The sequence below is a fragment of the Myotis daubentonii genome, chromosome 5 (assembly GCF_963259705.1).
Source record: "Myotis daubentonii chromosome 5, mMyoDau2.1, whole genome shotgun sequence".
Lineage (NCBI taxonomy): Eukaryota > Metazoa > Chordata > Mammalia > Chiroptera > Vespertilionidae > Myotis > Myotis daubentonii.
Genome location: NC_081844.1, coordinates 35,452,144 through 35,480,102, shown reverse-complemented (window position 1 = coordinate 35,480,102; position 27,959 = coordinate 35,452,144). Strand labels below are relative to the sequence as shown.

At 49.4% G+C, this 27,959-nt stretch overlaps 1 protein-coding gene across 2 annotated transcripts; it reads right to left on the bottom strand.

The window, feature by feature from the left end:
• Positions 1-720: 720 nt before the first annotated feature.
• On the bottom strand, positions 721-27,959 carry PNOC (prepronociceptin). 2 transcript variants are annotated; one of them, XM_059695273.1, is made up of 4 exons: positions 27,864-27,959; positions 16,410-16,559; positions 4,235-4,680; positions 721-1,161 (listed from the first exon to the last, which is right to left on the bottom strand). In XM_059695273.1, the coding sequence occupies exons 2-3, from the start codon at positions 16,533-16,535 to the stop codon at positions 4,282-4,284; spliced, it is 525 nt and encodes a 174-aa protein (XP_059551256.1). In that variant the 5' UTR covers positions 16,536-16,559; positions 27,864-27,959; the 3' UTR covers positions 721-1,161; positions 4,235-4,281. The 2 variants fall into 2 exon arrangements, with proteins under 2 accessions (XP_059551256.1, XP_059551255.1); XM_059695272.1 differs by having other exon boundaries at positions 4,293-4,680.

Below are 27,959 nucleotides of genomic sequence, written 5' to 3'. Positions count from 1 at the left end.
CCGCACATCCCAGCCCAGTCGTCCCAACCCAGCAGGACCTGCCTCTCCTGCAGCTTGTTAAAAATGCCGGTTTCTGCCCTAACGGTTGGTTAGAGCAGCGGTCGCCAACCTTTCGGACCTCACGGACCACCAGAGCATCGTCCCGATAGGCCACGGTGCTGGGTTCACTCCCCGTGCAGGGCTCATACAAGAACCAACCAATGAGTGCACGAGTAAGTGGAAGGACAAATTAATTTCTCCCGCCCCCCTCTCTCTCTCTCCCTAAATTTAAAAGTAAAAAAGTTTTAATGCAAATTTCTACTTATCCCTGCTATGTAGAGTCCATGTGTGGTAATTTATTTCTTGAGGCTAAATTACATCTTCACTTATGGTTCTCTTACATTTCAAGTGCTTGAGTCAGAAACGGGGTGGGGGTGAAGGGTGAGGTGGGGGTGGAGGGTGGGGTGGGACCCAACAACTTGCCCGTTGGTGATGTTGCCGTGCGCAGGGAGTTTCTGAGAACCTAGGCCCCTCTGTCCCGCCCGTCCATCCGCCCCGCTGCATGTGGGACACAGCACAGTCGCGGGTCTGTGCTCGCGTCTCTTGCCTGTCATACTTGACATAAAGCAGAGCCACATACTTGTTGCCTCTGCCTCCCGAGAGAGGCAGCTCTGACGGTGCGCTTGGAGTCTGCGCTTCTCGGCGACGTCACTTAAAAACAGCCGGCCAATCTATCGATCATTTGCTCAGTAGAAGTTTAATGGAGAAATAATCTGTTTAAAACAATCCGTCAAAAAGAACAGCTCTTTTACAAACAAGTGATGGCAGTGACAAGTCAAAACCCCAGGCTTGATGTCCTGTTCCATCAACCCACCCCTAGAAGAGGGAGGAGGTGGGTGAGAAGGAAAGACGGGACCATTTACATGTCAGCTGGAGGAATTACAAAAATACACTCTGATGTAGCGACTGGGTTGTCATGAAACATGCTGTGGGCGGGGCGGGGGAGGGGGAAGGGAAGACAGCCAGACGGGGAGGCGCTGCGCCCTGGAGAAGGGGGGGGGGGGGCGCGCGGGGAGACCTGGAGGCGAAGGCCGGCTCAGTGCCGCGGGAAGGGAGGAATCCGGATGCCCAGCCGGCAGGTCTGGGCCTGGCGACATGCTGTTTTGGGGATCACCCGGACACCTGGGGAGACAGAAATGATTATCATGACAAACCAGACAGTTCTACTGACCCTTCAATCCTATACACCCTAGTGACTGAGCGATGGAAAGGAGGCAGAGAAAAGCTACCAACCAACCAAACAGTCCCTCGAGCAGCAACTCCTTTACACCTGCTTTCCCTGGCTCTAATATATATGATACCTACAGACCTATTATATAGCAGACCATCACACTATAGTCTATTGGCACGACTAGCAGCATAAAGGAGAGGCCTGTGGGCTGGTATTTGAAAGGCACAGGGTAGGTGCCCGGCCTGGAGACCGTTCTCTTATCCCTGGTATGTGGAGTCCATGTAGAGTCATTTATTTCTTGAATTCCACCCTCACGTGTGGTTGTCTTACATTGCAAGTGCTCTTTCCGCCTGATTTCACTAATTCCTCATCATGAATGAATGTGCTCACTCTCCACTGCCTATGAGGGTCAAGGCTCCGACGGTACAGGGACAGGGAAGGGACGGAAGATCCCCGGACCAGGTGTGGCCTTCTCATCATTCTCCTAGGTCCTGCACGCAATGTCCCTCCTTCCTAACACATTGCTACACTTTCTGATCAGGGTTCCTTAGCCCATTCCAGTGTGAGACAGGCCCGCTTCCTCCAACCTTATCAGAACAGATTGGCACTGGGTGTCACAGAAGCATAGCTTAGCACTGGCAACTGGAATCCCCCAAGCTGGAGAAATCTCAGGCGAGGGAAGGGCTGGTTAGGGTGTAAGGGAATAAAGGCAAGCTCGTAAACACACATCCATCTTGGAACTCAGCAACCATGAATGTGTGGAAAAGAAATAGAGAGGTGGCTCTAGAAGGAGAGAGCGAGCCATCGACAGAACCCAAATGAGCCGGTGGATGTCTAGCGTTTCCATCAGGAAGTTTACATCGTGAGCAGAGCAGCAGACAGAAGCTAGTCACCAGTTTTGTCTCAGTGCCGCTCAGTTGGAAGCTTAATAGAAAATGAGAAAAACCAATGGCCTGAATAGGAGCTCAAATAGTGTGTGTGGTTTTTTTTTTAAATACATTGATTCCTGCAAATGTGGAAAAAATAAATTGACTCCTGATTTTAAACTGTCTTTCGGTAAAGAAAATGATTGTACTTCAGAATCAGACAGAAGTTTCAGTTCCCTAAGAGCCACTTTATAGAAGAATGTCTACGATTTGAGAGAATTCAACCCGTGCTACTTCTGAAAGATGTATTTATTGTTAAGCACTGTGCAGATATGGCTTAGGAAGAAATAGAATGCTTGTTCAGGACCCGAGAGTATGGCTTCAAAAACAGCGCAGGTTCATCCAGGGCCTTCGCAGATTATTCATTCTGCTAAAATAAACACAGCGGCCTCTCACACCCGAAGGCACATGCCCATGTTTGGCCAGGGACCTCTTGCAGACAAGCTGGCCTACCTGCAAAGAGCCACGTGGGCTGCCTCCCTGCTGAGGTGTGAGTGCCGGAGATGAACATGTATTAATATGCTTTGAAGAAGGATGATGAACAATCTGGCTACCTTTGCGGTATGGGACACAAACTAAAACCCACATGCAGGCATTTTTTTTGTTGTTGTTGCCTCGGAGGGAAAAGCCCCACGAGGATCATGTTTTGGAAATGTTTTTGACCAACTGATTAGCTCGTTCTGTCAGGGCAAGTTTCCAGACTATTTAAGAAGAGGTGCGAGGCTCTGCAGATCATCTTTTTAAAAATAAATATATGTTTTTTATTTATTTCAGAGAGGAAAGGAGAGGGGGAGAGAGAGAGAAACATCAGTGATGAGAAAGAATCACTAATTGGCTGCCTCCTGCACGCCCCGCCCTGGGGATTGAGCCACAACCAGGGCATATGGCCTGACCAGGAATCAAACTGTGACATCCTGGCTCATAGGTCAATGCTCAACCACTGAGCCACGCCAGCTGGCCCCTGCAGATAATATTATGCCCATATGTGAATTAAGGCACATAGGCTTGATGGGTTTTCTTAGATTTTCAGGAAATTCCATTGTGCTAGCTCTCTGTGCCATTCAACATTATAGATAGTAGATGGGATGGGGAAAGTTGAATTGGTAATGAGGCAATAGATCAGGGTCTCTGATGTTTATTATCTGATATGTATTATAGGTACATGTAATGTTTATTATCTGATATGTATTATAGGTACATGTAATGTTTATTACCTGATATGTATTATAGGTACATGTAATGTTTATTATCTGATATGTATTATAGGTACATGTAGAAGCATGGTCATCGGGGTAAGAACAGACCAGAAGGGAGGAAGGAATAAGGGCAGGCACACAAACCAAAACAAACCGAAAATGGCCCTGGGAAGAAGGAAAAAGTGAGGAAAGATGATCCCTTAGTCCCGACTCTAAAAGCGACTGGGTCAGTTTGGCCAGCTTCTCAAAGCTCAGCGACGATGCCATCAACCACAAGGAGTGAGTCCATCTGGCCAGCCCACCAGGTGGTAGGATGGACACACGGCAAGTGGAAGAAAGAAGAGCAGAAAGCGTAGCTCCTGGCCCTAACAACAACTCCTACACTGGGAGACTGGGAAAGTTTCACGGCTTCCGTGGAATCCAGTCGTCTAGAGATATACAGGGAGACAAGGGGGATAGCTAAGCTGTTTTTGAAGGTGAAATAGCAATATCACAGCCACAGAAATAAGACTCTTTGCTAACGGCTAAGGGCAGGTCTAGCTACTGGTTCTTAGAGATAAAGTCTCTGAGAAAAGGTGAGCTGAATGGTTGCCGTGGCAACCGAATAGGAGAATTGGTCCCCTTATCTGTCCCCATAGTAACTAAGCTCCTGGAGAGTTATAGAGAAATTAGTTATCTTAACCTACTACTATTATCCCCATGGTAACTAGTCTCTCAATGGCAGTGGTCAACCTTAAGAAGCAATCCTAAAAAAAAAAAATCTTTGCTCCTGAAAAAAAAGGGTGGGCAGGAAGCAGGGGGGTGAACACCTTTGGGTGTGGGGGTGTGTGCTTGGGGGCTAATGCGCTAAGACGGGTATATGAGGTTTCTTCTTGCCCCCAGCTCATTCCTGCCCAACTCACTCATGGGTTGAAGTGGACGGTGCAGCTGGGAGGGGCTCCCCTTCCGGCTACACATTACCATTCCGGTTCAGGGTGCGCCGGCGCTGGCTGGACTGCAGGCTCAGGACCAGGTACTGCCTCATGAACTCACTGAACCGCTTCTGGTTGGCCAACTTCCGGGCCGACTTCCGGGCCCCAGTGAAGCCCCCAAACCTCTTCTGCAGCTGCTTCTGCTCCCCTCCAGCCTCATCCGTGCCAGGCTCTGTCTCTTTCTGTGTTTCAACAAGGCTCCTGACACGGGGCATTCGCTTCAGATGCATCTCGGAGGCTCCTGGCTGGTAAAGAGCAGCTGCCAAGTGCTCTGGGTCAGCAGGGCTGAGCTGCCAGGGGCCCCTGGCAATGATCTTGGTGCATGGGGTCCAGAGAGGGCTGGGCAAGACCTTCCCTTCACACTCGAGGATGCACACCTGCAAAGACAGAGGTGGGAGGAAGGGAGAAGGACAGAGGGATAGCTATTAATCCAAGGCAATGAGGGGATAAAGTCCCTTCATCTTCTATACCTGTACCAATGCAAGTACTTCAAAGCATTTCTTTCTTTTTGAAAAAAATATATTTTATTGATTTTTTACAGGGAGGAAGGGAGAGGGATAGAGAGCTAGAAACATCGATGAGAGAGAAACACCGATCAGCTGCCTCCTGCACACCCCCAACTGGGGATGTGGCCTCAACCAAGGTACATGCCCTTGACCGGAATCGAACCTGGGACCTTTGAGTTCGCAGGCCGACGCTCTATCCACTGAGCCAAACCGGTCAGGGCAGCATTTCTTTCTTAAGTACTGTGCAACTGTTCTACATGTAATTGTTTAGGTTCATCGAATTTCAAAGTTGAAAAGAGACAGAAAACTCCCTGGCCCAGCTCCATCATTTCGCGGATGAAGAAACTTGGGGCTCAGAGATGTGACATTTACTTATCCCAGGTGACACAGCAAGTTAACACAGAACACATGCACTCAACTGTACCCTGTTATAGACTTAGTTGGGTGTTTGGAGTCAAACACAGCTCATGAGGGTCACCCATAAAGAAGACTTTTATTTTGTTCTTTTATCAGACTTGGAGGTCAGACTGGCTTAGGAAATTGAGGATGCCAAAGCATGTAGTTAAATCTGCATGGTTATTTTAGGGTCACCAGGAAAAGATCAATCCTGGTATTAATTTTTCACACACACCCCCGCCCCCACACACTATTCATCACTATCGGTGCTTCATTTATAGAAGATGAAGGTCAAGGCTCTTCGGGGTGTAGGCAGGTTGGGCAATCCGGTTCCAGGTAGGGAAGAAGGATCGTCAGGTACAGCCCAGTAGACCCGCCAGGCTCCTGGAAGCTTCTGCTGTGGCTCTGCCTCTCCAGGCATCTCCCGCTTCTCATTGGAATCAGCGGCCTAACCATGACGTTGTCCTGACGGGTCCCGGCCTTCGCCCTAGTCTTCTACATTTCTGTCTCTGACTGGATCTCTGAGAAGCCTCTGTCTCCAACTTTTCTTCTAATTTGCTGTTTTGGCATCACCCCCAATTGTCCTCTCTGTGTTTCTGGCCTTAGCCAGATGAAAATCCCACTTGACCCTGACCTTGCCATCATGATCAGCAGGAAGCTGCAGTCTTTCATCAAACCTTGGAGCTCTTGCCTGGCTTGTAGAGCACGAAGAGCTACTGCTCTGGGCAGGGGCGGGACATCAGAATACTGATGGGGAAGAGGGACCATCAGATACAATTCAGCTGGCCTGTGCGTGTCCTATAGTCCCGACCTGGGGAGCAAAAATACTCACTCAGCTGTTCAGAGGGTCACGGATGCCTCTGTGGGTGAGATTTACGAGCCGATGTCTAACCAAGGAATGAGATGTGCAGGCAGCTTAGATCCCACACCCCTCAGGCTAAATCCTAAAAGCCTCTTCAATCCTACTTCTCCTGCAAGGTTTTGCCGATCCTGACCCTCACCTCCTTTGGTCACTGCTCGGTCTATCAGTCTGTTGGTGTTTCTCTGAATGGCACCTTATTCCCTAGTTCTGTGGTTGGCAAACTGCAGCTCGCGAGCCACATGCGGCTCTTTGGCCCCTTGAGTGTGGCTCTTCCACAAAATACCACAAAATACCACGTGCGGGCGCGCACGTACAGTGCGATTGAAACTTCGTGGCCCATGCGCAGAAGTCGGTATTTTGTGGAAGAGCTACACTCCAGGGGCCAAAGAGCCGCATGTGGCTCGTGAGCTGCAGTTTGCTGAGCCGCAGTTTGCCGACCACTGTCCTAGTTGACTCAGGGCATATCTTCAGTGTCTCCCTTCTCACAAACCTCATTGCACCTCCAACCAGTATATAAGTTTGCCCTCCTTCCCGCGCCTTCTTCCCAAGGACCTCTTAGGGTGCAGTGGCTTCCTCCTTGAGCTCTCCATCTAGGATTTTGCCTGCTCGGATCCATTTTCTATCCTTGGCAGAATAGTCTTCTTGAAGAATAGATCAAATCACATCATTACCTGCCCATAACTGTCCAGTGTTTTGTCTTTGTCCATAAACATAACTTCAAACTCCGAGCTGAGCATTCAAGCTCCTTCACCATCTAGTCCTAGCCCACCTTCCAGTCTTAGTTTTGATTCCTCCTCGCCTCTCCTGCCCCTTCAGGCATAGGGGGCTTTCCCCAGGGCCTCGAACATGCGCAAGCCTCCACCACACCTGTTCTCAATCTGTTCCCTTTGATGGGATGATCTCCTTCCACCCCGCTTTGGGGTCAGCCAGGCTCCTGTCCCCTAGGACACCTTCTTCTGGCTCCCTGGCCAGAATGGTCACCTCCTACCTCTGTGCTCCCACGGAACTTTGTATGGCTCTTGTGGAAATGTGACTGTTTAATATTATTGTAACACCTTACAAGGCAGAATATGGCAGGTTAGGGACCATCTCTCACTCATGTTTACGTCCTTTACAGGAACCTCCCGCCCCCCCCCCCCCCCCAGCAAATAGCAGGGCTTCACTAGCAGTGGTTCTCAACCTTCCTAATGCCACGACCCTTTAATACAGTTCCTCATGTTGTGGTGACCCCCAACCATAAAATTATTTTCGTTGCTACTTCATCACTCTAATTTTGCTACTGTTATGAATTGTAATGTAAATATCTGATATGCAGGATGTATTTAGGCGACCCCTGTGAAAGGGTCGTTTGACCCCCAAAGGGGTCATGACCCACAGGTTGAGAACCGCTGCACTAGAGGTTTGTTGCCCTGAGCTGAATGAATCAAGAAGCCACTTCATGTTTAACTAAACATGAAAAAAAAAAAACACAAACAAAAACCTATATATTTTTTTTTTTTAAGAAAAGACAAGAAAGAGAGTCACTGGAAGGCCAGGAGTTGCAGCTGATCTCAGCCAGAACTCAAATGCCCCCGGCATTTCCTGCACGCTTCTGATACAGTATTTGTTGCTCTGTCACAACTCTTTGTTTCCCTGATTACTTGCCTGTCCCATGAGATCAGGTTCCTAACCCTTTTTTGGGTCATGGATGCTTTTGAGATTCTGATGAAAGCCTGGACCCACCCTTTCATCATATAAAATGCACGCTCATGCCCGGCCGGCGTGGCTCAGTGGTTGAGTGTCGACTTACGAGCCAGGAGGTCACAGTTTGATTCCCGGTCAGGGCACATGCCTGGGTTGCAGGCTCGAACCCCAGTGGGGGAGGGGGGTGTGCAGGAGGCAGCCAATGAATGATTCTCTCTCATCATTGATGTTTCTATCTCTCCCTCTCCATTTCTCTCTGAAATCAATAAACATATATTAAAAAGTGCACACTCATGTCAAGTTTGCATGCAGTTATAGAAGGCTCATAGATCTAAAGCCGATCCATGGACCGTCATCCATCGACTCCAGACTAGGGACCTCTTCACCGGGCTGCCAGCTGTGCTGTAGGGAGAGTCTGTAAGGATTTGGGTATCTAACACCTGGGATACAAAGTGGAGTCCCTTGTGAGCCTGAAAAGTGGAGAGAGTAAACAGGAGAAAGGAAGGAGTGTGCAGCTGAAGTCACCTCATGGACACACTGGGAAGCGGGCCCAGCTCAGCGCAGCATTGCTTAGAAAGCTGTCTCAGGAGGAACCTCCAGCTGTACCTGGCCCAATGGACCCCACCCCTGGGTGTGAGTCTAAATCATCGACAGAACTTAAAAAAGCACACGGAATTTCAAAAGCCAGTTAACTCCCCGAAGAATAGAACCTGGGCTTGAGTTTATTTTTACAAAGCTCAGGTAATTCTGACATTTGCCCAGGTTTGGAAACCCCCGAGGTAGTCCATGTTCACATGTGACAGTAAGATTCAGTAACATGTCCAAAAATGACACTGTGAGAAAACAGTATCTCCAGAACAAGATCACAAACGTCTGGACTCCCACCTCAGGACATCTTGGAAGAAAACTGGGTAGAATCTAATTTGTAACACGTTCTTTCAGACCATAATGCTCTTGGGAAATTACTCTACAGCAGTGGGTCTCCCCTGGAGGAGATTTTGCCTCCCTTCCCCCGCCCCAGGAACATTTGGCAATGTCTGGAGATATTTTGGGCTGTCACACGGTGGGAGGGGGGTGGGGGTGGGGACGACACTATTGCTATCTGTGGGTAGAGTCCAGGGGTGCTGCTAAACTCTCTACAATGCACAGGGCAGCCCCTCCCCCGCAACAAATAATTATCTAGCCTAACCTGTCCTCAGTGGCGAGTCTGAGAAACCAGATTTTGCAGAGTCAAGAGGAAAGCAGGAAAACATGGGGGGGGGGGGGCAGCACGTGGAAAGCCAAGAGGAGTGTAGAATTTTGGACACCTGGCCCAATCCGCCTAGAATAGTAGCCCCAAATGCTTGTTGAACTGTTCTATACCTTCAGGTTACAGGAACAGGTGGACGTTGTTAAATCTAAAGGCTATGAGATCTTCTGCAAGTCCCTGGGGTCTCTAGGCCCAGATGGTAACGAGATTGTGTGTCAATCAGAGAAAATGAAATTCTATGATCGAACCAGATGCATAGCCCCGTGCGAAGACGCGTCATACTGTTAGACGAATTAGGTGCTCGCGAGATCATCTGAACTCGTGATTTCGGAGAAGGTTTTGGGCAAATGTGAGGAATCCAAATTCACAGCAGCATTTGTAGCACCAGATGGGCATCGGCGCTTAATGCCGAACCGTCTGGTCTGAGGGAGCCACCAGCCTCTTTCCAGAGATGTGTTAATAGCCTATTAAGCGAGCTGGACACATTGTCCCAGCCCACACGGAGGGCATGGCTATATTAAGCCAGAGTGCGGGTGAGCATCTGGAGAGTCTCAGATAGATGCCAAATGGATCTGCAAAGCTGGGCTTGTGGGAAACTGAGCACAGGGCCGTTAGGATGTCTGGGATCACAGACTAGGGAACAGGCTCCGGAGCCCATTAGAAGGAAAAGAAGCAGCTCCTTCAGGGTGTCAGACTCTCGCCATTAAAGAATCAAACCACTTCTGACCAAGAGACCTCTGGGGGCTGTTTGCTTTAGGACAGTGGTTCTCAACCTTGGCTGCACATTAGAATCACTTGGGAATCTTTTTAAAATCCTGATTTCTGGGCCCCGTCCTCCGGAAATTCTGTTTCTTTGTTACTAATGTTGTGGCCCCACCCCATAACAAAGAAACAGAATTTCCGGAGGAGGAGGCCCAGAAATCAGGATTTTAAAAAGATTCCCAGGTGATTCTAATGTGCAGCCAAGGTTGAGAACCAGTGCTTTAGGAGGTTCTGCTGGAATACCTGAGGGCTGACTCCAGTAGGCCAGCAATGAACAGTGCAAAAGGAAAGCTTATGAGAGACTCCTGGTAAGCCAGCGTAAGCAAAACAGGGAGACAGACAGTTCAACAGCAGTTTGTAGCCACCTAGTAAATGCTGTCTTCCCTAAGCCAGGGGCACTTAAGAGTACATGGTTTGCACTTCTCCCCAACCAGAGGCTAAATAGGTTAAATCACCTGCTCTGGGAAGACAGATAACTGAAATCCAATGAGTGCCATTTGCCAACCACCCCCAAGGACAGATGAAGACAATAAACCTCATTTTGGTACATCAGCATACAGCTGATGAATGTTTTACTGAGGCCCTCCCCTAAAACTTCCCCTTAACACTCAGCCTTTAAAAACCCTCAAAACACAGGTCCAACTCTTCCCTCCCAGGAGCAAGCCACGCCTCTCACGCACTTCTTCCCCACAGGCGTGCATCTCCTAAACTCTAAGGCAGTGGTTCTCAACCTTCCTAACGCCGCGACCCTTTCATACAGTTCCTCATGTTGTGGTGACCCCCAACCATAAAATTGTTTTCGTTGCCACTTCATAACTGTAATGTTGCTACTGCTATGAATCGTAATGTAAATATCTGATCTGCAGGATGTATTTTCATTGTTACCAATTGAACATAATTAAAGCATAGTGATTCATCACAAAAACAATATGTAGTTATATATGTGTTTTCTGATGGTCTTAGGCGACCCCAGTGAAAGGGTCATTCGACCCACAGGTTGGCGACCCACAGGTTGAGAACCGCTGCTCTAAGGGACCCCAGGAGGCTTGCAACCAGGGCAGCAGTGGGCAGTGGCAGCTCACCCTGGGCAAACCCCCTGAACCTGTCCCTAAGGCCCCCTTTTCTCTGACTTCTGAGTGAGACAAAGCAGACCAGCCTATGGTCATTTCCCCAGCCCCTCCTGTCTCCCTGTCCCCAGCTTTATCAAAAGTCCTCTAAACATCACCTGGACTCCTGCTGTGAAATTTTTCCTTCAGGAAGTCAAGAACCCATACACTACTGGGCGGCCCTAGGCAGACCCGCTCAGGGCCAGGCCCCCTTTCTGGTAACCTGACGACAAATCAACTACTAAGGGCTTTCACGTAACGAAGATGGGAAGCACGAAAAGAAGGCAGCTTCTTTTGTTAGAGTTTTAGGAAGTTTTAAATAAATTACCTTCTTCCTTGTCTCTAAAACATGCCGTTTTTTCTCCTTGAGCTGATATGGCAAAGCACCATTCACAACCCAGGACATGGCACTGGGTTTTGTATGGGAGTCATTGACGGACCAAAATGACAGCCTGAGAAAAAGCCAGCCGTACTTGGACCATGGACTTGGAGTGAGAAGTAAAGGAATTCCTGATAAAGCCAGGGGTCCAAAAGGTTCCGGGGATAGCTCAGAACGTGGCGGCGGGGCTGGGGAATGACCCTTGCTGAGAGAGCTGAGTCCCTCCGCCCCATTATTCACAGAGTGGACATACTCAGGAGCTGCCAGATTTGAAAACGAGATGTAGTTGCCTATATTCTAGACATTTCATAAAACTTAGAAGAAAAAAAAATGTTAAAAATAAATACAAACTAGAAACCAAACACCCCGGCAGCCAGTTCCTCTGGGGGTCAGCAGGCCCTGCGAAGGGTTTACCCCTCACGGTAAGGCTGGAACCGGCCATGTTCTAACTTGTTTGGAAGAAGTGACTCTGCCACACCGCACACTGGGCCGCGTGTGGGAAGGCCCAGGACCATCAGCAGAGGAAGCTCACAGCTTATGGTGAGAGACAGACACAAGGAGCTGTCAGAGCACCGAGGAGGGCGGGGCTGGCTCTTCTGGGAGCAGGTGGAGAAGCAGCAAAGCGTCCTCAGGAGAGATGAGACTTAACCAGGGTTTGGAAGTACAAGAGGAGGGAGAGGCGCGTGCAAGTTGGGAGGGCAAGTTCTTGGAGTTCTGGGCCAGCCACGAAAGGAGGCGGGATTTCCGGGAAGTGTGGGACGTGATTGGAGCCCAGCAGAGACCAGGTGTGGGGTGTACCTTGGGGAGTTCCCTGGGGCCTGGGGAGAGCTGGAGGCCTGGATTGGGGTGGGGGGATGGCATCTCAGAGGGAGCGAGTACATGGAGGCGAGAAGCAGGGAATCTCTGCAGTCACTACGCTTAGGGGGTGAGGAGAGGAACAGGAGCCCAGCGGAGGCAGAGAAACAACAGTCCCAAGCAGGGAAGAGTGCCAGGTAAGCTCATCAAGGGGGGAGCCTGTCTGTCGGCCTGGGGTTGGGTGCTTAGGAGCTGCTGCTGACCCTGAGAGCAGCTGAGTGTGACACAGCGGCAAAGGGGGGACAAAGTCGCAATCTTTTAGAACAATGACAGCAAAGGAAATGAAAGAGCAGGCGGGAGAGGGTTAAAAGGAACGTTCAGTAGGGACATCAGTGGTACCATGGAAGGCAGAAGGCGGAAGTGAAGGAGCACAGATGGGAGGCAGGTGGGGAGAATGAAGGCTGATCCTGAGGTGGCGGTAAGGAGATTGGAGAGAATGTGTACTTGCTGGTCACTGTCTTCTTGTACAGGTCAACCCAAGGTCATGGTGTCCAAGGGGGTGGGAAGGCACACCAGTGTTTCACAATCAGGTGTGACATTTTTTTACAAGGAGGTCATGTAATCTGTGAATGATTTTCCTTGTAAAAAAGACATTAGATAAAAAAAAGCTGTGGTACATTTATACGATGGAATGCTATGCAGCTGTAAAAAAGAAGGATCTCTTACCCTTTGAGACAGCATGGAGGGACCTGGAGAGTATTATGTTAAGTGAAATAAGGCAGTCAGAGAAAGTCAAGTATCACATGATCTCACTGATATGTGGGATCTGATGAACAAAATAAACCAATGAACAGAATAGATCCAGAGACATAGAAATGTGGAACAGACTGACGAATCTCAGAGGGAAGGCAGGGGTGGATAGGTGGGGGGAGATTAACCAGGGAATTTATATGCATACTAGAGGACTGGTGCATGACATTCATGCACTGGGTGGGGGTGGGGGGTGGTCCCTCAGCTTGACCTGTGCCCTCTCACAGTCCAGGACCTCTAGGGGGGATGTCCAACTGCTAGCTTAGGCCCACTCCCGCCACTTCTGCTGTGCTTACCAGCCGTGAGCCCAGCTTCTGGCTGAGCAGTGCTCCCCCTATGGGAGTGCACTGACCACCAGGGGGCAGGTCCTGCATTGAGCGTCTGCCCCCTAGTGGTCAGTACATGTCATAGCAACTGGTCATTCCTCTGTTTGGTCGATTTGCATATTAGGGTTTTATTATATAGGATATGCATAGCTCATGGACACAGATAATAGTGTGGTGAAGGCCTGAGAGGGGTGGGGGCAAGATTGAGGAGGTCAATGGGGAAAAAAAGGACATCTATAATACTTCAACAACAAAAATACATTAGAGCAGACTCAGGGTTATCCTTACAGTTAAGTTCCAAATACTTTCTTTTATTATAAAATACACATAACACCAACTTTACCATTTTAACCATTTTTAAGTGTACTCTCAGTGGTATTAAGTACACTCTCAATGTTGTGCCATTGTCACCACCATCCATCTCTAGGACTTTTCTATCTTCCCAACGTGAAACTCCATGCCCATCAAACCCCTACTCCCCATTCCTCCAGGCCCCAGCAATCACCTTTCTACTTTTTGTTTCCATGAATTTGACCACTGACTACTATAAGTAGAATCATACAGTATTTGTCCTTTTGTCCTGTGAAAATCATTCACAAATTACACGATCTCCTTATAAAAAATGTCACACCTGCTTGTGAAACACTGATGTGCCTTCCCACCCCCTTGGACACCGTGGCCTTGGGTGGACCTGTCCTTTTGTGTCTGGCTCTTTTCTTAGCATGCTCTGAAACTTAGCATAAGGTCTTCAAGTTTCATCCACGTTGTCACACGTGTCAGAATGTCTTTTTTAAGGCAGAGTAATATTCCATTGTCTGTGCATACACATTTTCTCGATCTGTTCATTGTTGATGGACACTTGGTTGGTTTCCACCTTTTGGAGACTGTGAATAATGCTGCTGTGGACATGGTTGTACAAATATCTTTTGAGTCCTAGTGCTTTTCTGAGTGGGAAATAAAGGGTTGCACTTAAAGCTAGTGATTCAGGAATTGTGCATAACCTTCAGTCTGGTCTAGGCTGCAAGCAGAGAACCCTAGCAGTGTGGCAATTATGAGATTATTGCTTCATCAACTCCTTCACTGGTTTACATGCAAACTAGTTGTCTACTCTGTTTACTAAGACCAAGGGAAAGAGATTTTGGATGAACTTTTAAACCTCTGTGGGCTGCACAGAAAATACATGAGGGCCTTCTGTGCTCTAGACCCATGGTCGGCAAACCACGGCTCGTGAGCCACATGCAGCTCTTTAGCCCCTTCATTGTGGCTCTTCCACAAAATACCACATGCAGGCGCGCATGTACAGTGCGATTGAAACTTTGTGGCCCATGCGCAGAAGTCGGTATTTTGTGGAAGAGCCACACTGAAGGGGCCAAAGAGCCGCATGTGGCTCGTGAGCCACGGTTTGCTGAGCCGCAGTTTGCCGACCACTGCTCTCGACAAACTCAGCTTTTCTCAGTTCCTTAAAGGCCACGCCCCTCCCTCATATAGGATTTGCAAATGCCCCCCTCCTCCACCCTCCCCACTTGCCCCCATGCCTCCCTTTACTATTTGGGTCCCACTCCCTGCCTCTTCACTCCCACTCATCTTTTTAAAAAAAAACACATTTTTATTGATTTCAGAGAGGAAGGGAGAGGGAGAGAAACATCCGTGATGAGAGAGAATCATTGATCATGCCTCCTGCACGCCCCGCACTGGGGATCGAGCCCGCAACCTGGGCGTGTGTCCTGACCGGGAATCGAACCGTGACCTTCTGGTGCATCGGTCGATGCCCAGCCACTGAACCATGCTGGCTGGGCTCTCTCCCACTCATCTTTAGGTCTCCTTAGAGATTCAGTTCCTCCACAGGCCCTCTCTGCCGCTCTAGGCTAGGTTGGGGCCCACGGCTCTGTGTTTCCCCAGCACCAGTAATTATTCTCTCTCGGAGGGACTGTGGGTTCTTCTCCCACTGGTTGCAAGGCCCATCCATCTGCTCACCTTTGGATCCCTTGTCCCAGTCAGAAAAACCATGACGGATGAATGAGAGGGGCGGATACACTTCGAAAGGGTTATTGGGTAATACTTTTCGTGATGCAGTAGTTATTACTGCTCAGAAAACAGGCTTGAGAACCACAGGGTGGGAAGAGCTTGGCATTTAGGCCTGTTGGGCCGTGTCTGCTCACCGCTGGTGCCTTGGCCCAGCTCGAATACGTGGTTTCTATGTTTGTACACTCGCCCTAAGGGACATAGCTACTTTTGGTTGTTTTAAAGGTCGAGGAGTTTGAAACATGGCATCTTTTGAAAGGAGTTTATTTAACTACAAAGAATAAAAGATAATGGAATTACATTGGATTTAATAGGAGAGGAATAACTATTTAGGTAAAAACAAAAGCAGTGGAGCCTTGGTCCATATTGCTCAGTAGTTAGAGCGTCGGCCATCACACTGAAGGGCTATGGGTTCTATTCCTAGTCAAGGCCACATACCTGGGTTGCAGGTTCCTCACCAGCACTGGTTGGGGTTCGTGCGAGGGGCAATCAATCAAAGTGTCTCTCTCACATCAGTGTTTCTCTCTCTCTTTCTCCCTCCCCCCCCCCCGTACCACCCTCCACTCTCTCTAAAAATCAATGGGAAAAATATCCTCGGGTGAGGATTAACAACAACAATAAAAAAGGCAAAGGAGAAAGCAGCTTATTTAATAAAAAGAAATTTTATGTCAGATTTGCACTTCAAATGCAAAATTTAAAATAGAGCATTTTAGGTGATTATTTGTAGAATTATCTGTTATATTAACAATGGAGGTCAGCAAGCATGTTTAACTCAGGGCGGGGGGAGGGGATGCTTAAGTTCTACTGTATTCACAGAGAGAAATAATGTTTAGTAACTCGGGAAAATTATCCTGGTATAATATGGCAAGAGAAAACACTAGGATTCTTTCTCTGACTGGTGGGATTAAATGTGATTTCAATTCTCTTTTTTAAAACTTCTCTAATTTGCCCATCTCTCTAACATGAGCATGCACTATTTTAATGATGGAACAAAATGTCAGTGTGGGCAGGCCTTTATTTGAATGTGGTAAAGTGAACATAAATATGTTACAGATGTATGCATTTGGGTTTGCCCTGGGAAGATGCTCACATCTGTTTCTGTTCCCCTACAACCACGTGACACGGGGCAAGTCACGTGACCCCGGGGCGAGGCCTCAGTTTCTCCTTCAGGGTCAGCTCCGGAGGAGCTGGGGAGGAGGAGACAGCCTACCTCGAGGTCGAAGCTGTCGAGAGCTGGGCGGAGCGTCTCTCTGCAGGTCAGACAGTCCTGCTGACAGCTGCTGGACACGCTGGAGAAGAGGCTGAGCAGCAGGAGGTCACAAAGCAGGGTTTTCATGGTGCAGGAGCGGGAGGCAAGATGCTGAAACACAGGGGAGGGTGGGCGGCAATTAGAACAGCCTCCGGTGGAGACCCTCCCACAGGGGATGCAGGAAGGACACTCTTCAGAAGGGACAGTGCCGGCTGAGGTCCACCTCCCAGGAGGCGGGGGGTCGTCACGGGCACAGGGGTCTGCTCCTGTCGGCCAGGCCAGATGCTTATGCAGGGGCCAGCGCCAGGGCTCCCGGGAGAGTCCTGCCACCCAGCTGGCCTCAACACCCACGGGCACTTTCAGGGAGCTGAAGGCCTCACTTTGCAACTGAGTGTGTGACCTTGAGACAACCTCTCCCAGCCTCAGTGTTCATAGCTTTACAAGGGGGAGATAGTCATGTGCCACATAATGACGTCCGGTCAACAACGGACCGCAGATATGACGGTGGTCTATAGGATGATAATGGCGCTGAAAAATTCCCATCACCTAGCGACATGGTAGCCATGGTAATGTCACAGTACACCCTATGTTATTCCTGCTGGCCTAAACAAACCTGAGCTGCCAGTCATATAAAAGAGCAGCATGTCCAATTATGTACGGTACATAATACTGATAATGATAATAAACGACTATGTTACAGATTCATGTATTTACTGTATAATACTTTTCATCATTATTGTGGAGTGTGCTCTTTCTACTTGTAAAAATAAGTTTGCTGTAGAACCGTATGCCGTGCTACCCAGGAGCAGCCTCGCACATTTTGTGTTCACCGCATCTCATGGTTGCATCATTTTCTCCTAAGTTTGATTTAATCTCATGTGTTGTACAGTGACATACTGTACAGGCTTATAGTCTAGGAGCAGTAGGCTGTACCACAGAGCCTGGGTGTGTAGTGGGCTATATACCATCTAGGTTTGTGTGAGTGCACTCTATGTGTTCACACAACCATGACATCGCTGAATGAGGCATTTCTCACACCGCATTCCTGTCGTTCTGTGGTGCATGATGGTAGCCGTACCTGCCTTGTCACAGGGCTGAAGCGAAGGTAAGATGAGAAACGGTAAGGGACGTTTTGTGAAGTGTTGTGCAAGAGTGTGATGTGTAAAATATGAGATTCACGAGTGACTCATGTACTTCATCTCACGCCCCCCAGCCTTCCTCGCCTCGGCCAGGAGTGCCCTACATCCCAGAATTCGCTCTCTCAGGAGGCTGCAGGTTCCCTGTCGGTTTCTCCTGCTAGCGGTGAGTTAACACCCTGAGCACAGGGCCAACATGTTCGTTCACCTTGCTATCCCATGCAAAGCACAGGGTCAGGCACGTGGAGTTATTTATTTTTTTTAAAAAAGAACAAATAGCCTGTCTGGTGTGGCTCAGTGGTGGAGCTTTGACCAAGGAACCAAGAGGTCACTGGTTCGATTCCCTCAGGGCACAAACCTGGATTGTGGGCTCGATCCCCAGTGGGGGCAGGCAGGAGGCAGCCTATCGATGATGTTTCTCATTGATGTTTCTATCTCTCTATTCCTCTCCCTGCTTCTCTCTCTCTCTCTCTCTCTCTCTCTCAAACTCAATAAAAACCATATCAATAAAAAATGAACAAATAAATTATTATAAGGTAATAGCTTCAAGCATTGTCAGATCAGAAGTTTATATTCTTTATGTAGGATTGCCTGAAAGATGTTCCGTTTTCCCTTTTCCTCTTTGAATTGATCCTGTGATGAAGCCTCCTGAATCAGAAAGCTATTTCCTTGAACTGAATCACACTGGGTCCCTATAGAACCATCTTCACTTGGAGGATTCAATGGAAAGGGGAACAAGCGGACTTTCTGGAAATGTTGCGAGTGTTCTTGATTGAGGTGTAGGCCACGGGGGTGTATACATTTGCCAAAACTCATTGAATTTAAATTCAATTCTGTGCACTTCACTGTGTATAAATTCTACCTTAATAAAGAGTTCAGTGCAGAAAAACAAAAACAATTGCCTTTATTGCTTTTTCATCAGACGACACTGAGACTATGTACAAATGCAGTCAGTCTGCAGACCAGCAGGACCAAGGTCACCTGGGATCTTGTTAGAAACACAAAATTTCAGGCCCCACCCCAGAACCACTGAATCTGGACCTGTGTTCTCAGGTGACTCATACACACACTAGTGTAGGGTATGGATGTGAAATGGAGCGAGTCAACAGGAGGAGGGATCCTGGAGTTGAAGCCACATTGGGGGACCACCCCAACTCCTCTTGTGTATCACCCACACATCTCATACCAAGAGGATGTCAACTGAAAGATGCTCAATCAATGGCTAAGTCAAAGAGTTGACATCTGAGAGGGGTTTTGAATGATGAGTAGGTTTGCCAAAGAAGAGGGCATCTGAGGGGCACAGGAAACAGTGTTTTCACAGGCAGAGAGGAGCCGTGCACACAGCCTGTGAGGGGACGGTGAACAGGCTGTGCATGGGGCCACCTGCCCACATGGGGAAGCACCTGCTGAGAGACAAGCTCCGTCTGATAGAATAGGGTCTTCTTTGTTAGCCTAAAGGGTTTGAACTTTACCCTGCAGGTGGGGGGGGGGATGCCCTGGATTAGTGAACAAGGAGCACACTCATCTGTACCAATGAATACATGTCCAATGCAGTTTTCCTTCTCTATCCTGAGGGTGCGTACCTTAGTTGGGATTCGTTGCCTTGGTTATTGTGGTAGCCTCCTAAGTTGTCTGCCTAATGACCTGACCTCCCACCAAACCATCTTCAAATCCAACGACTTTGCACTTAAGATAATTCTCTAACTCCCGCTGGGACTTAGCACGACTCCTGTTACTCACCCTGCGTCTCCTCTATCGTCCTGGTGAGTCACCTGTAATTCCCGACTCTATCGGGTACTTAATGGCTTTGTGTCTTGGCACTTTCTCTTCCCAGAACACATGTCTCCAACTCATACTTCATACTCAGCTTCAGAGTCATCCCCTTTGGGAAGCCACCTCCACCCCCTGGTCTCAGCTACGTGCATCTCTGCTTCTGTAGCATCGAGATGCAGCACATCACAGTGGGAAGCGAGGGAACCTCAGGGGCCCTATGTCGCAGCGTGGTTATGACCGGCATGTTCCCATCAGCTCATGGCTGCAGACCGTAACAATGGGACAACATAGCATCTGTCTCACATGACAACTAACGGGTTAATGTTTGTAAGCAGTTAACATAGCACCTGGCACATACATACTATATAAAAGCCTAGAAAACAAAGGGCTCAGCACACAGCCTTCCCTCGATAATGCTCTCCTCGTCTCTCGCAGGGCACTTACCACATTCTCCTGTGAGCTTGGGCATCTGTGTGTATTTCTCCCCCTGACCCGTGACTTCCTGAAGGGCAAGGGTCATATTCCAGGGTTCTCTGTTTCCAGCACTCAGGGTCAGGGACTTAGGAGGTGCTCAAAAAAGCCTGACAAATGACAGTAGAACAGGGGTCCTCAAACTACGGCCCACGGGCCACATGCAAATACAAATATTGTAGTTGTTCCCCGTTTTGTTTTTTTACTTCAAAATAAGATATGTGCAGTGTGCATAGGAATTTGTTCATAGTTTTTTTTTTTTAACTATAGTCCGGCCCTCCAACGGTCTGAGGGACAGTGAACTGGCCCCCTGTTTAAAAAGTTTGAGGACCCCTGCAATAGAGTGTCTCAGGAGCCCTCTTCCTTCTCCTTAGCAAAGGTAGAGTTGGGGTTGCCTAGAAACCTGCCTCATTGGGGGCCCAGGGTGCTGACGGCCCAGGGGCCACTTCTGCAGCTGTGTCACTGACAGTGTCTATTAGCTACTTGTTCAGATTGAGGAGTGGGAGCCAGTTTCGCTCCAGGGCGATGCAGCATGCCACCCTGAGCTGAGAAGCCCATGCACGTTTTGCTGGTGGACTGGTTACACATGGCCACGAGGCAGGGCTGGGATAGTGCTATATGCAAAGTTTGTATGGGTCACGTAGGTGTTGGTAGACAAGCTATGAAAGCCCATCACCACTTACAGGTTCTTTTGAAGAGCTTTCAAAACTCAAGAGTCTCTTGAGTTCTACATAGCCACCGCCGAAGCCAATATATTAAACTAAGGGCTGCGTTCATAGGTCTTTGTTTAATTCGAGAATTGCCTTTACGTTTCTTATTCTACTAAATTTCCGTCTTTCTAATCGGGAGATATTTTTGTGGACTCTGTCCAGAATGGCATGGCTGTGCTCTCTGCGGCCACATGATGGCAGCACCTGTATGCCACCAAAGAAAGGGAGGCTGGGAGAAAAGGGACTGACTGCTTCCTTTCGTTCTTAATACAAAACTGCAATACACGTCTGCATGGGCTGAGCTGATGAGTTGTGACAGATGTTAATAAAATGCTCTCCAGCTGAGGTTTTTCAAAAAACAGCATTAACTGCGACAACTTGCCCATCCAGGAACTGTCTGATGGCTTGACTGATATGTGTTACCTCCAATGCTGGGTAAATGGGCGTCAGGGTGAGGGGCAGAAAGAAGATGAGCTCCGGGGACATGTAGCATGTGTGCCGCGTGGTAGCCTTCCTGCGTGTACAAGGTGGGCCTTCTGTAGTTTGGCGCTTGAGTAACCTTGTGAAATCTACGTGGCCTTAGCCTGGCCCTCCCTGCTCGTCCCACCTCCCTAATCCCCCTCTGTGTCCCACCCCTCACTTAAAAAATATTTTTTTTATTGATTTCAGAGAGGAAGGGAGAGGGAGAGAAAGAGAGATAGAAATATCAGTTGATGAGAGAGAATCGTTGATCAGCTGCCTCCTGCACGCCCCACACTGGGGGACTGAGCCCGCAACCCAGGCAAGTGACTCCACTTATTATTTAAAAATCATCCATACTCAGTGCTGTTCATTCAAAAGCAAATCCTTAAAATGAGAATGAGCACAATCCTATCTCCCAGGTGGTTTGTGATATTTAAATGAGATTGATACACGCAAAAACTCAAAATATATGTAATTATCCTTAGAAAAGGGGCGACGTTTTGTACTTTTTGGTACTTCTCACAACACCTAGTATAAGTGTATTCTAGGTTAAGTTAGATTTTGAACTTTATTGAAAATTCATAGAAGCTTTTCATTCTTAAGAAGGTTTGTGCTTTTTTTGTGTGTAGCTCTGTAAATAGGTTAATGACAATTGAATGAAGGCATGTAATTAGTTAATTCATGAGTGATATTTATGTTTAATCTTTACCCTTTGTAACTGTGACTTTGGGCAAGTTTTTTCTCCGCTGAGGGTTTCGGTCTTCTGCAAAAGAGGGGTGACAACAGGTTTTTATATTTGTTCTTGTTTTATTGGACAATAGTAACCATCAGCAAAAAATGTTCCCTAATTATGTTTGAATTTTACTTGGCTAGTATTTCACTCAGTAAACCAAGCCCAGACTACACTTCCACGTGGTGATACTATTATAGCTAGAGATCTGGACATCTCATATTGAATAAAGAAATGTTTAATCACCATTCAGCTCGGTAATGACACCTCATAAATTTAATTGTGCTTCACTGTTTATGAAGATAAAATACCCCTGTGTTTTAGACTTAATCTATTTGCATGTAATCTTGCTTCCAAGGACAATATAATTAGTTGCTTATCTGTTTGGAGAATTATGTATGAAGCTTTAGCCGAAGATAAAAGTGAATTAAGTCTTGTGTTATGACCTATGAGCAAGGCTGTAATTTGGGTGCTTTTAGAGGAAAAGGGAAGAGGGGCAGTTTTCCTGCTGGAAGCATATACGTCCCCATCCTCCTCATCAGCCTCACGGGTAGGTAGCTTTTCTGCAGGTTACAGAAGATTTTAATATTCATATGCAGCCCTATGAGCTAGGGTGAACATTACCTCCCTTTTTGAGATGAACATAGGTTGATAGAGGTTAAGCAACTTGCCTAAGAGCATCTAGTTTATATAATGGCAGATCCAGGATTTAAACTCCGGTGTTTTGACACTAAATGGTGGGCTCTGGGAAGCCACAGTGTCCACACGCTGGTTCTGCTTTGGAAAGGTTGGCAAATTCTGGTGGAATCTTATTGGGTGGTCTCTATTTATATATTTAACTAGAGGCCCGGTGCACGAAATTTGTGCAGGGGGGGAGGGTGTACCTCAGCCCAGCCTGCACCCTCTCCAATCCAGGACCCCTTGGAGGATGTCTGACTGCCAGTTTAGGCCCGATCCTGGCAGTCAGACATCCCTCTCACAATCCTGGACTGCTGGCTCCTAATCGCTCACCTGCCTGTCTGCCTGGTCGCTCCTTACTGCCTCTGTGTGCCAGCCTAATCGCTCCCAACTCCCCCCCACTGCCGGCCTCATTGCCCCCAACTGCCCCCCTCTGATGTCCTGGTCACCCCTAACTGCCCCCCCTGCCGGCCTCATTGCCCCCAACTGCCCCCCTCTGATGTCCTGGTCACCCCTAACTGCCCCCCCTGCCAGCCTGGTCGCCCCATGCAGCCTGCTTGTTCAGTCATTTGGTCGTCCCTCACTAACCCCCCCCCCCCCCCCCCCCCGCTGGCTTGGTCGTAGGCAGCCATCTAGTGAGGACATGAGGGTCAATTTGCATATTACCTCTTTATACTATAGGATAGTAATCACATTATAATTATATTCAGAATACTGTGTGCCAGACCCTGTGCTAGTAGCTTATAAGCATCGGTGCCATGGGGTGAGGGCCATTGTCCCCATTGTACCATTGAGAAGACCGAGGCTTGAGGAGGAGGAATAAGACCACCGGGTTCCCAAGCGCATGCTCTCACCAGTCCTCTCGTGATCTCTGTGGCCATCTCTCTGCCTTCGTGGAGCTGAATTCATGCTGAGCACCTCCCTTTGCCCTGAACTCTGGGCTCCCCCTCTTTGTTGTTGCTTCTGCCCAGTTCACAGAGGAATTGCTCATTGCCCACCAGCGCAGGGGTTTGTCTCCCACACGCCCCATTTCTATGACCCATTGCAGACGGGCCGCCCACACGCCGATGTTCACCGGCTATTGCCGAGGGAGGCCCTTTCGTTTCTTTTCCTCCTCTGACTGATACGCTTACGTTCAAAATGGTCCCTTTTCTGCTCTAAAATCCCCACGTGGGAAGAGGGGATGGGCAGAGAGGAGATGGAGGGCAAAGCGAGTCCCCCACCCTACGCAGACCAAGTGCGCCCTGTGCTGGTGAGCCAGGACCGGGCAGGAGCCCTGTGTGTGGAAACCAGAGTCCTGGGTTCAAGCGCTGACTCTGTCAATAACAGTGGGATCTTGAGCAAGACCCTTTCTCTGGGCCTCAGTTTCCCCTTCTCTAAAAGAGACAGTTGGATTAGATGGTTAATATTTTTGATTTTCTAAGTGGGCAGATATTTGTGCTCTCTCGCTGAGGGGGAGCAAGAAGGAAGGATATAGAAGGAAGACATTAAGGGCTTCATGAGAAAGCAGCTTCTAGGCAGCCCAGCCTGGGGCTCAGGGGAGGGTCTGGAGGGGTCACCAGGCACCGTCTCCATCAGGGCTGCTACATCACTGAGCAGCTATCACTCTTAACATTGATCTTCCTGAGTCTGGCCCACAGTTCCACACATACTGTCGAAATAATTAAAATAAAAATGTAAAAGTATATTTATTTTTTTTAAAAAGAAGTATATTTTTATTAATTTCAGAGAGGGAGAGGGAGAGAGAGAGAGAGAGAGAGAGAGAGAGAGAGAGAGAGAAACATCAATGATGAGAGAGAATCATTGATTGGCTGCCTCTTGCATGTCCCCCACCAGGGATCGAGCCCACAACCTGGGCATGTGCCCTTGACCAGAATCAAACCTGGGACCCTTTAGTCCGCAGGCCAACGCTCTATCCACTGAGCCAAACCAGCTAGGGCAAAGTATATTTACTTTTATACTGAAATCACTCAATGTTATTTTAAAGTAGATTAGAAAACAGAGGTAAGCAAAAGAGCAATGGTTCTAGATCAATAATCTTCAAGCTTCTTTAACTTTATGCCACCAGCAATCAGGTTTTGAGCATGCTTTCCCAATTTATTTATTCACATGCATTATAAGTGCAAATGATGAAAGATAGCACCATAAAAAAGAAGGCCTTCGTGTCCTGAAGCCCAGCGGAGTGCCGGGCACTGCTCACATCTGGCGACATTGACTGTGGGGTCTGGGAAAGCTGGCGGGTCTGTTTTGCGGGCACTGGGAGGCTCCCGCCGGGAACACCACACGCATTTCTCGGCTGGATGAGTGCAGAGTGGGGGGTGGGGAGAGCACAGGGCCCTGTGCGAAGCGGGGAGGTGGGCTCTGAGCTCTGGTGGGGCGGCAGAGCCCCGGCTGGGTGGTGACTCAGTGACATTGTCACCGAGACCCGGGACTCCTGGGAGGCCATCTCTCCCCTTCACCTGCCAAGCCAGGCCCTCAGAGCGGGCGAGATACTGTGTTTCTGCAATGCTGCGGCCGCTGCGGCCACTGCCAGTGTTGGAAAAAGCCCAGGATCATGGAAAGCCAAGACCCATTGTGATCGTGGCTTATCTAGGGAGATGCCCAGAACAGCGGCCTGGCCCCCAAGTTGGTGTGCCCCAGGTCTCACAGCTAGTTTGTGGTTAGCAGGAACCCTTCATGCCAGATCGTGGGGGCACCTATAGGCATTTAAATAAAAGTGTTTAGGAAACCCAGTTTGCCGAATGAGTTAGTTCCCAGTAATTCAAGCCAGTGCGGCTGTCGTCATGATGATTCAGGAGAGGGGCCCTCCCCTCCCTAGGATACCTGATGAGCAGCCCCGCCCAGGTCCAGAGCTGGTCGGTTTCAAAGGTTCCTTCTCTGGCTTTGGGAGCTGTTGGGCTCTAGTGACGTTCACTGAACCACGCTGATAGAAGGGTGGAGCTCTCACCCTAAGGCTCACATCCCTATCGTGTGTGTGTGTGTGTGTGTGTGTGTGTGTCCATGTGTTTATGTGCGTCCATGTGTGTCTTAGCACAAAATAAGCATGTTTATTTATTTATTCATAAAATATACTTCTATTGATTTCAGAAAGGAAGGGAGAGGGAGAGAGAAACATCAATGATGAGAGAGAATCATTGATCAGCTGCCTCCTACACACACCAACCTGGGGATCGAGCCTGCAACCCGGGCATGTGCCCTGACTGGGAATTGAACAGTGACCTCCTCGTTCCTAGGTTGACACTCCACCACTGAGCCACACCGGCCGGGCACAATAAGTGTGTTTAAGTCACTGCCTGGTGCATAGTAGGTTTCAATAAATGTCGTTCCTTTGCCCTTCCTTTGTGCCTTTGTCCTGGCTGCCGCCTTTCTCTCCAAATCCCTAGACAGACCCATTCACATCCTTCGCTGCCTTGCTCGCATCCCTGCAGTCGCCGGGTCAAACACTCCTTCCCGGGAATCCCTCCAACACTTCTGTCTGGACCTCGCAGTTTAGGACTTAATTACAGCTGGCCTGGCATTGTCTGCTAACTGTTTCCCTGTGTCGGTGCTGCCCCACCCCGTCGCCATTGGTCTGTAAGCGCCCCTGGCCCGAAGCGAAGCGGGAGATGCGCTGGACCTAGGAGGGCCGAGCTCAGCCCTCTGTCTGCCGCGTCCTGCACAAATGGTTTAACCTCTCAGCTTCAGTTTCCCCCTGCACCACGGAGATAATGACAGCATCTCCCAGGGCTGTTGCCGGGGATAATGGGTGTGAACGTGTTGATGGAAATCACTGTACAAATGTACACGGCTGTTATCATCACCTCTGCTGAATCCGGCCGAGGCCCCGCGCACCTCCCCTGCCTGGTGGAGTGGAGAAGATAAATATCTGATTGATGGAATACAGAATAGCTTCGTGACAGCTCCTGTTACAGGCTCCAGCGAGCACGGGTTTGAGCCTCATCTTGCAATTACTCCCTTCATTGACAATGCAAATTCCCCTCCCTGGGGACCAGAGTACCCTCAGCCTCCAGCTGATAAAGCCCGGGCTGCTGCCCCTCGGACAGAGCTGCACCCCCAAAACGACCCCAGGCTGCACCCCGGCGCCCTCGACGGGCAGCACGCGGGCCAGTGGAAGCTGCTTTGACCAAGGTGGAGGTTAGGGACGGGCATTCCGGGGACCCTACCCTGCAGAAGACCCGGCAAGCACACAGGATCACCGGTCCCTTTTCTGTGAAAGGTATCGCAGCATCCGTGGAAGCGCACGCACAGCATGTCTCCCTGCCACCCTTTCCACACGCGGGGAAGGAGTGCGCGCAGCCGCCCGCAGGCGGGGGACAGAGCCGCGGGCTCGTGGGGAGGCTTTGATAAGGAGCCAGGCGCCTCCTTTCCCCCTCCGTGTGGAGAACTCTGGTGTCGGCTCGATGGCGAATGCCACGCACAGCTCGTCTTTTGTTAGTCTCGGGAACAACGTTATGGGTTATAATTGGGGCAATTATGGGCTGCTCGAGGAAGCGAAACACAGATGTTTAAGCCCAGGATCGGGGTATGCAAGTCCACAGCAGCTTGCTTTAAATAGACCATTTCCCAAAGCATCCTGCCTGACTTGAAATCCCCCCAGAACTTGCCCATGTTCAGAAGGAGAGGGGGGAGGAGAGGATGGGTGATGGAGGGAGGGGAGAGACACGCAGGGAGAGAGACGCACAAAGAGAGAAGGAGAAAGAAAAGGAGGCACAGAGTGAGCAGAGTTTGGGTGACTTCTGCACATCCTCTCCCACAAGACCCGCCCGGCAGAGACCTGTGGTGGGAGATGGGCAGGAGGAGAAAGAGGCAAAGAAAGAGAAGAGACCCCAGAAGGACTCAGGGTCCGGGAGACCAAGGTCATCCCGGCAGAAATCGACGTGGAATTCACACAGAGCGAGCGCGACCAGCCGTGTACTACGGGTCCGCACAAAGCTCCGACTTCCCACGTCATTACTCACAATTCCTATTCAGTGCATATGGGAGAAGGGTTCCCTCAGGGCTGAAACCCCAAATCCAAACCCACCAGCCTGAACACACTGTGAGGGAAGGGAAGAAAGGAAGTCAGCTGCACAGAGAAATCACTCGGGATGGGGGGGCTTCCCAGGGCTGCCCTGAAAGCCAGCCCCCCCCCCCCCCCGCAAGCCTGCCCCTCCTGTAACCTCACTTCCACAGTCCCCTTTCCTCGACAGATAGGAACGACAAAGTAGGGGCCACGTCTGCTAAATCAAAACTTTTCCTCATCTCTAAGTTCGGCTCTTTCTTCAGCATCTGTGTTTAGGATAAAAACCTCAAGGCTCCCCCCCACCCCCTCCATCCGAGCATTGAAAATAAAGCGAATGAAGAAATCATCTCGCCGGGGGACAGCAGCATCCACCCTGGACAAAGGAGGGCTTTCCCCCAAGGCTCCCAGCGCCCTGGCTTGTGGCTCGGGCTGGGGTGCGCATGCATTGCCTACCTGAGAGCTGTCAGCAGCCCGGCTCCCTCGGATGTGAGGCTCGGTTCCGCCGTCTCAACCACACCAGCATATATATCCTCCTCTCCTCCTCCCCCC

Excerpts from the sequence above, each read along its gene's own strand:
- PNOC (XM_059695272.1), bottom strand. The coding sequence starts at position 16,535 with ATGAAAACCCTGCTTTGTGACCTCCTGCTGCTCAGCCTCTTCTCCAGC. Across the intron at positions 4,681-16,409 it reads TCGACAGCTTCGACCTCGAG|GTGTGCATCCTCGAGTGTGA; the intron begins GTAGGCTGTCTC and ends CTGTCTTTGCAG. Across the intron at positions 1,162-4,292 it reads GCGCACCCTGAACCGGAATG|GTGTCCGGGTGATCCCCAAA; the intron begins GTAATGTGTAGC and ends CTGTCTCCCCAG.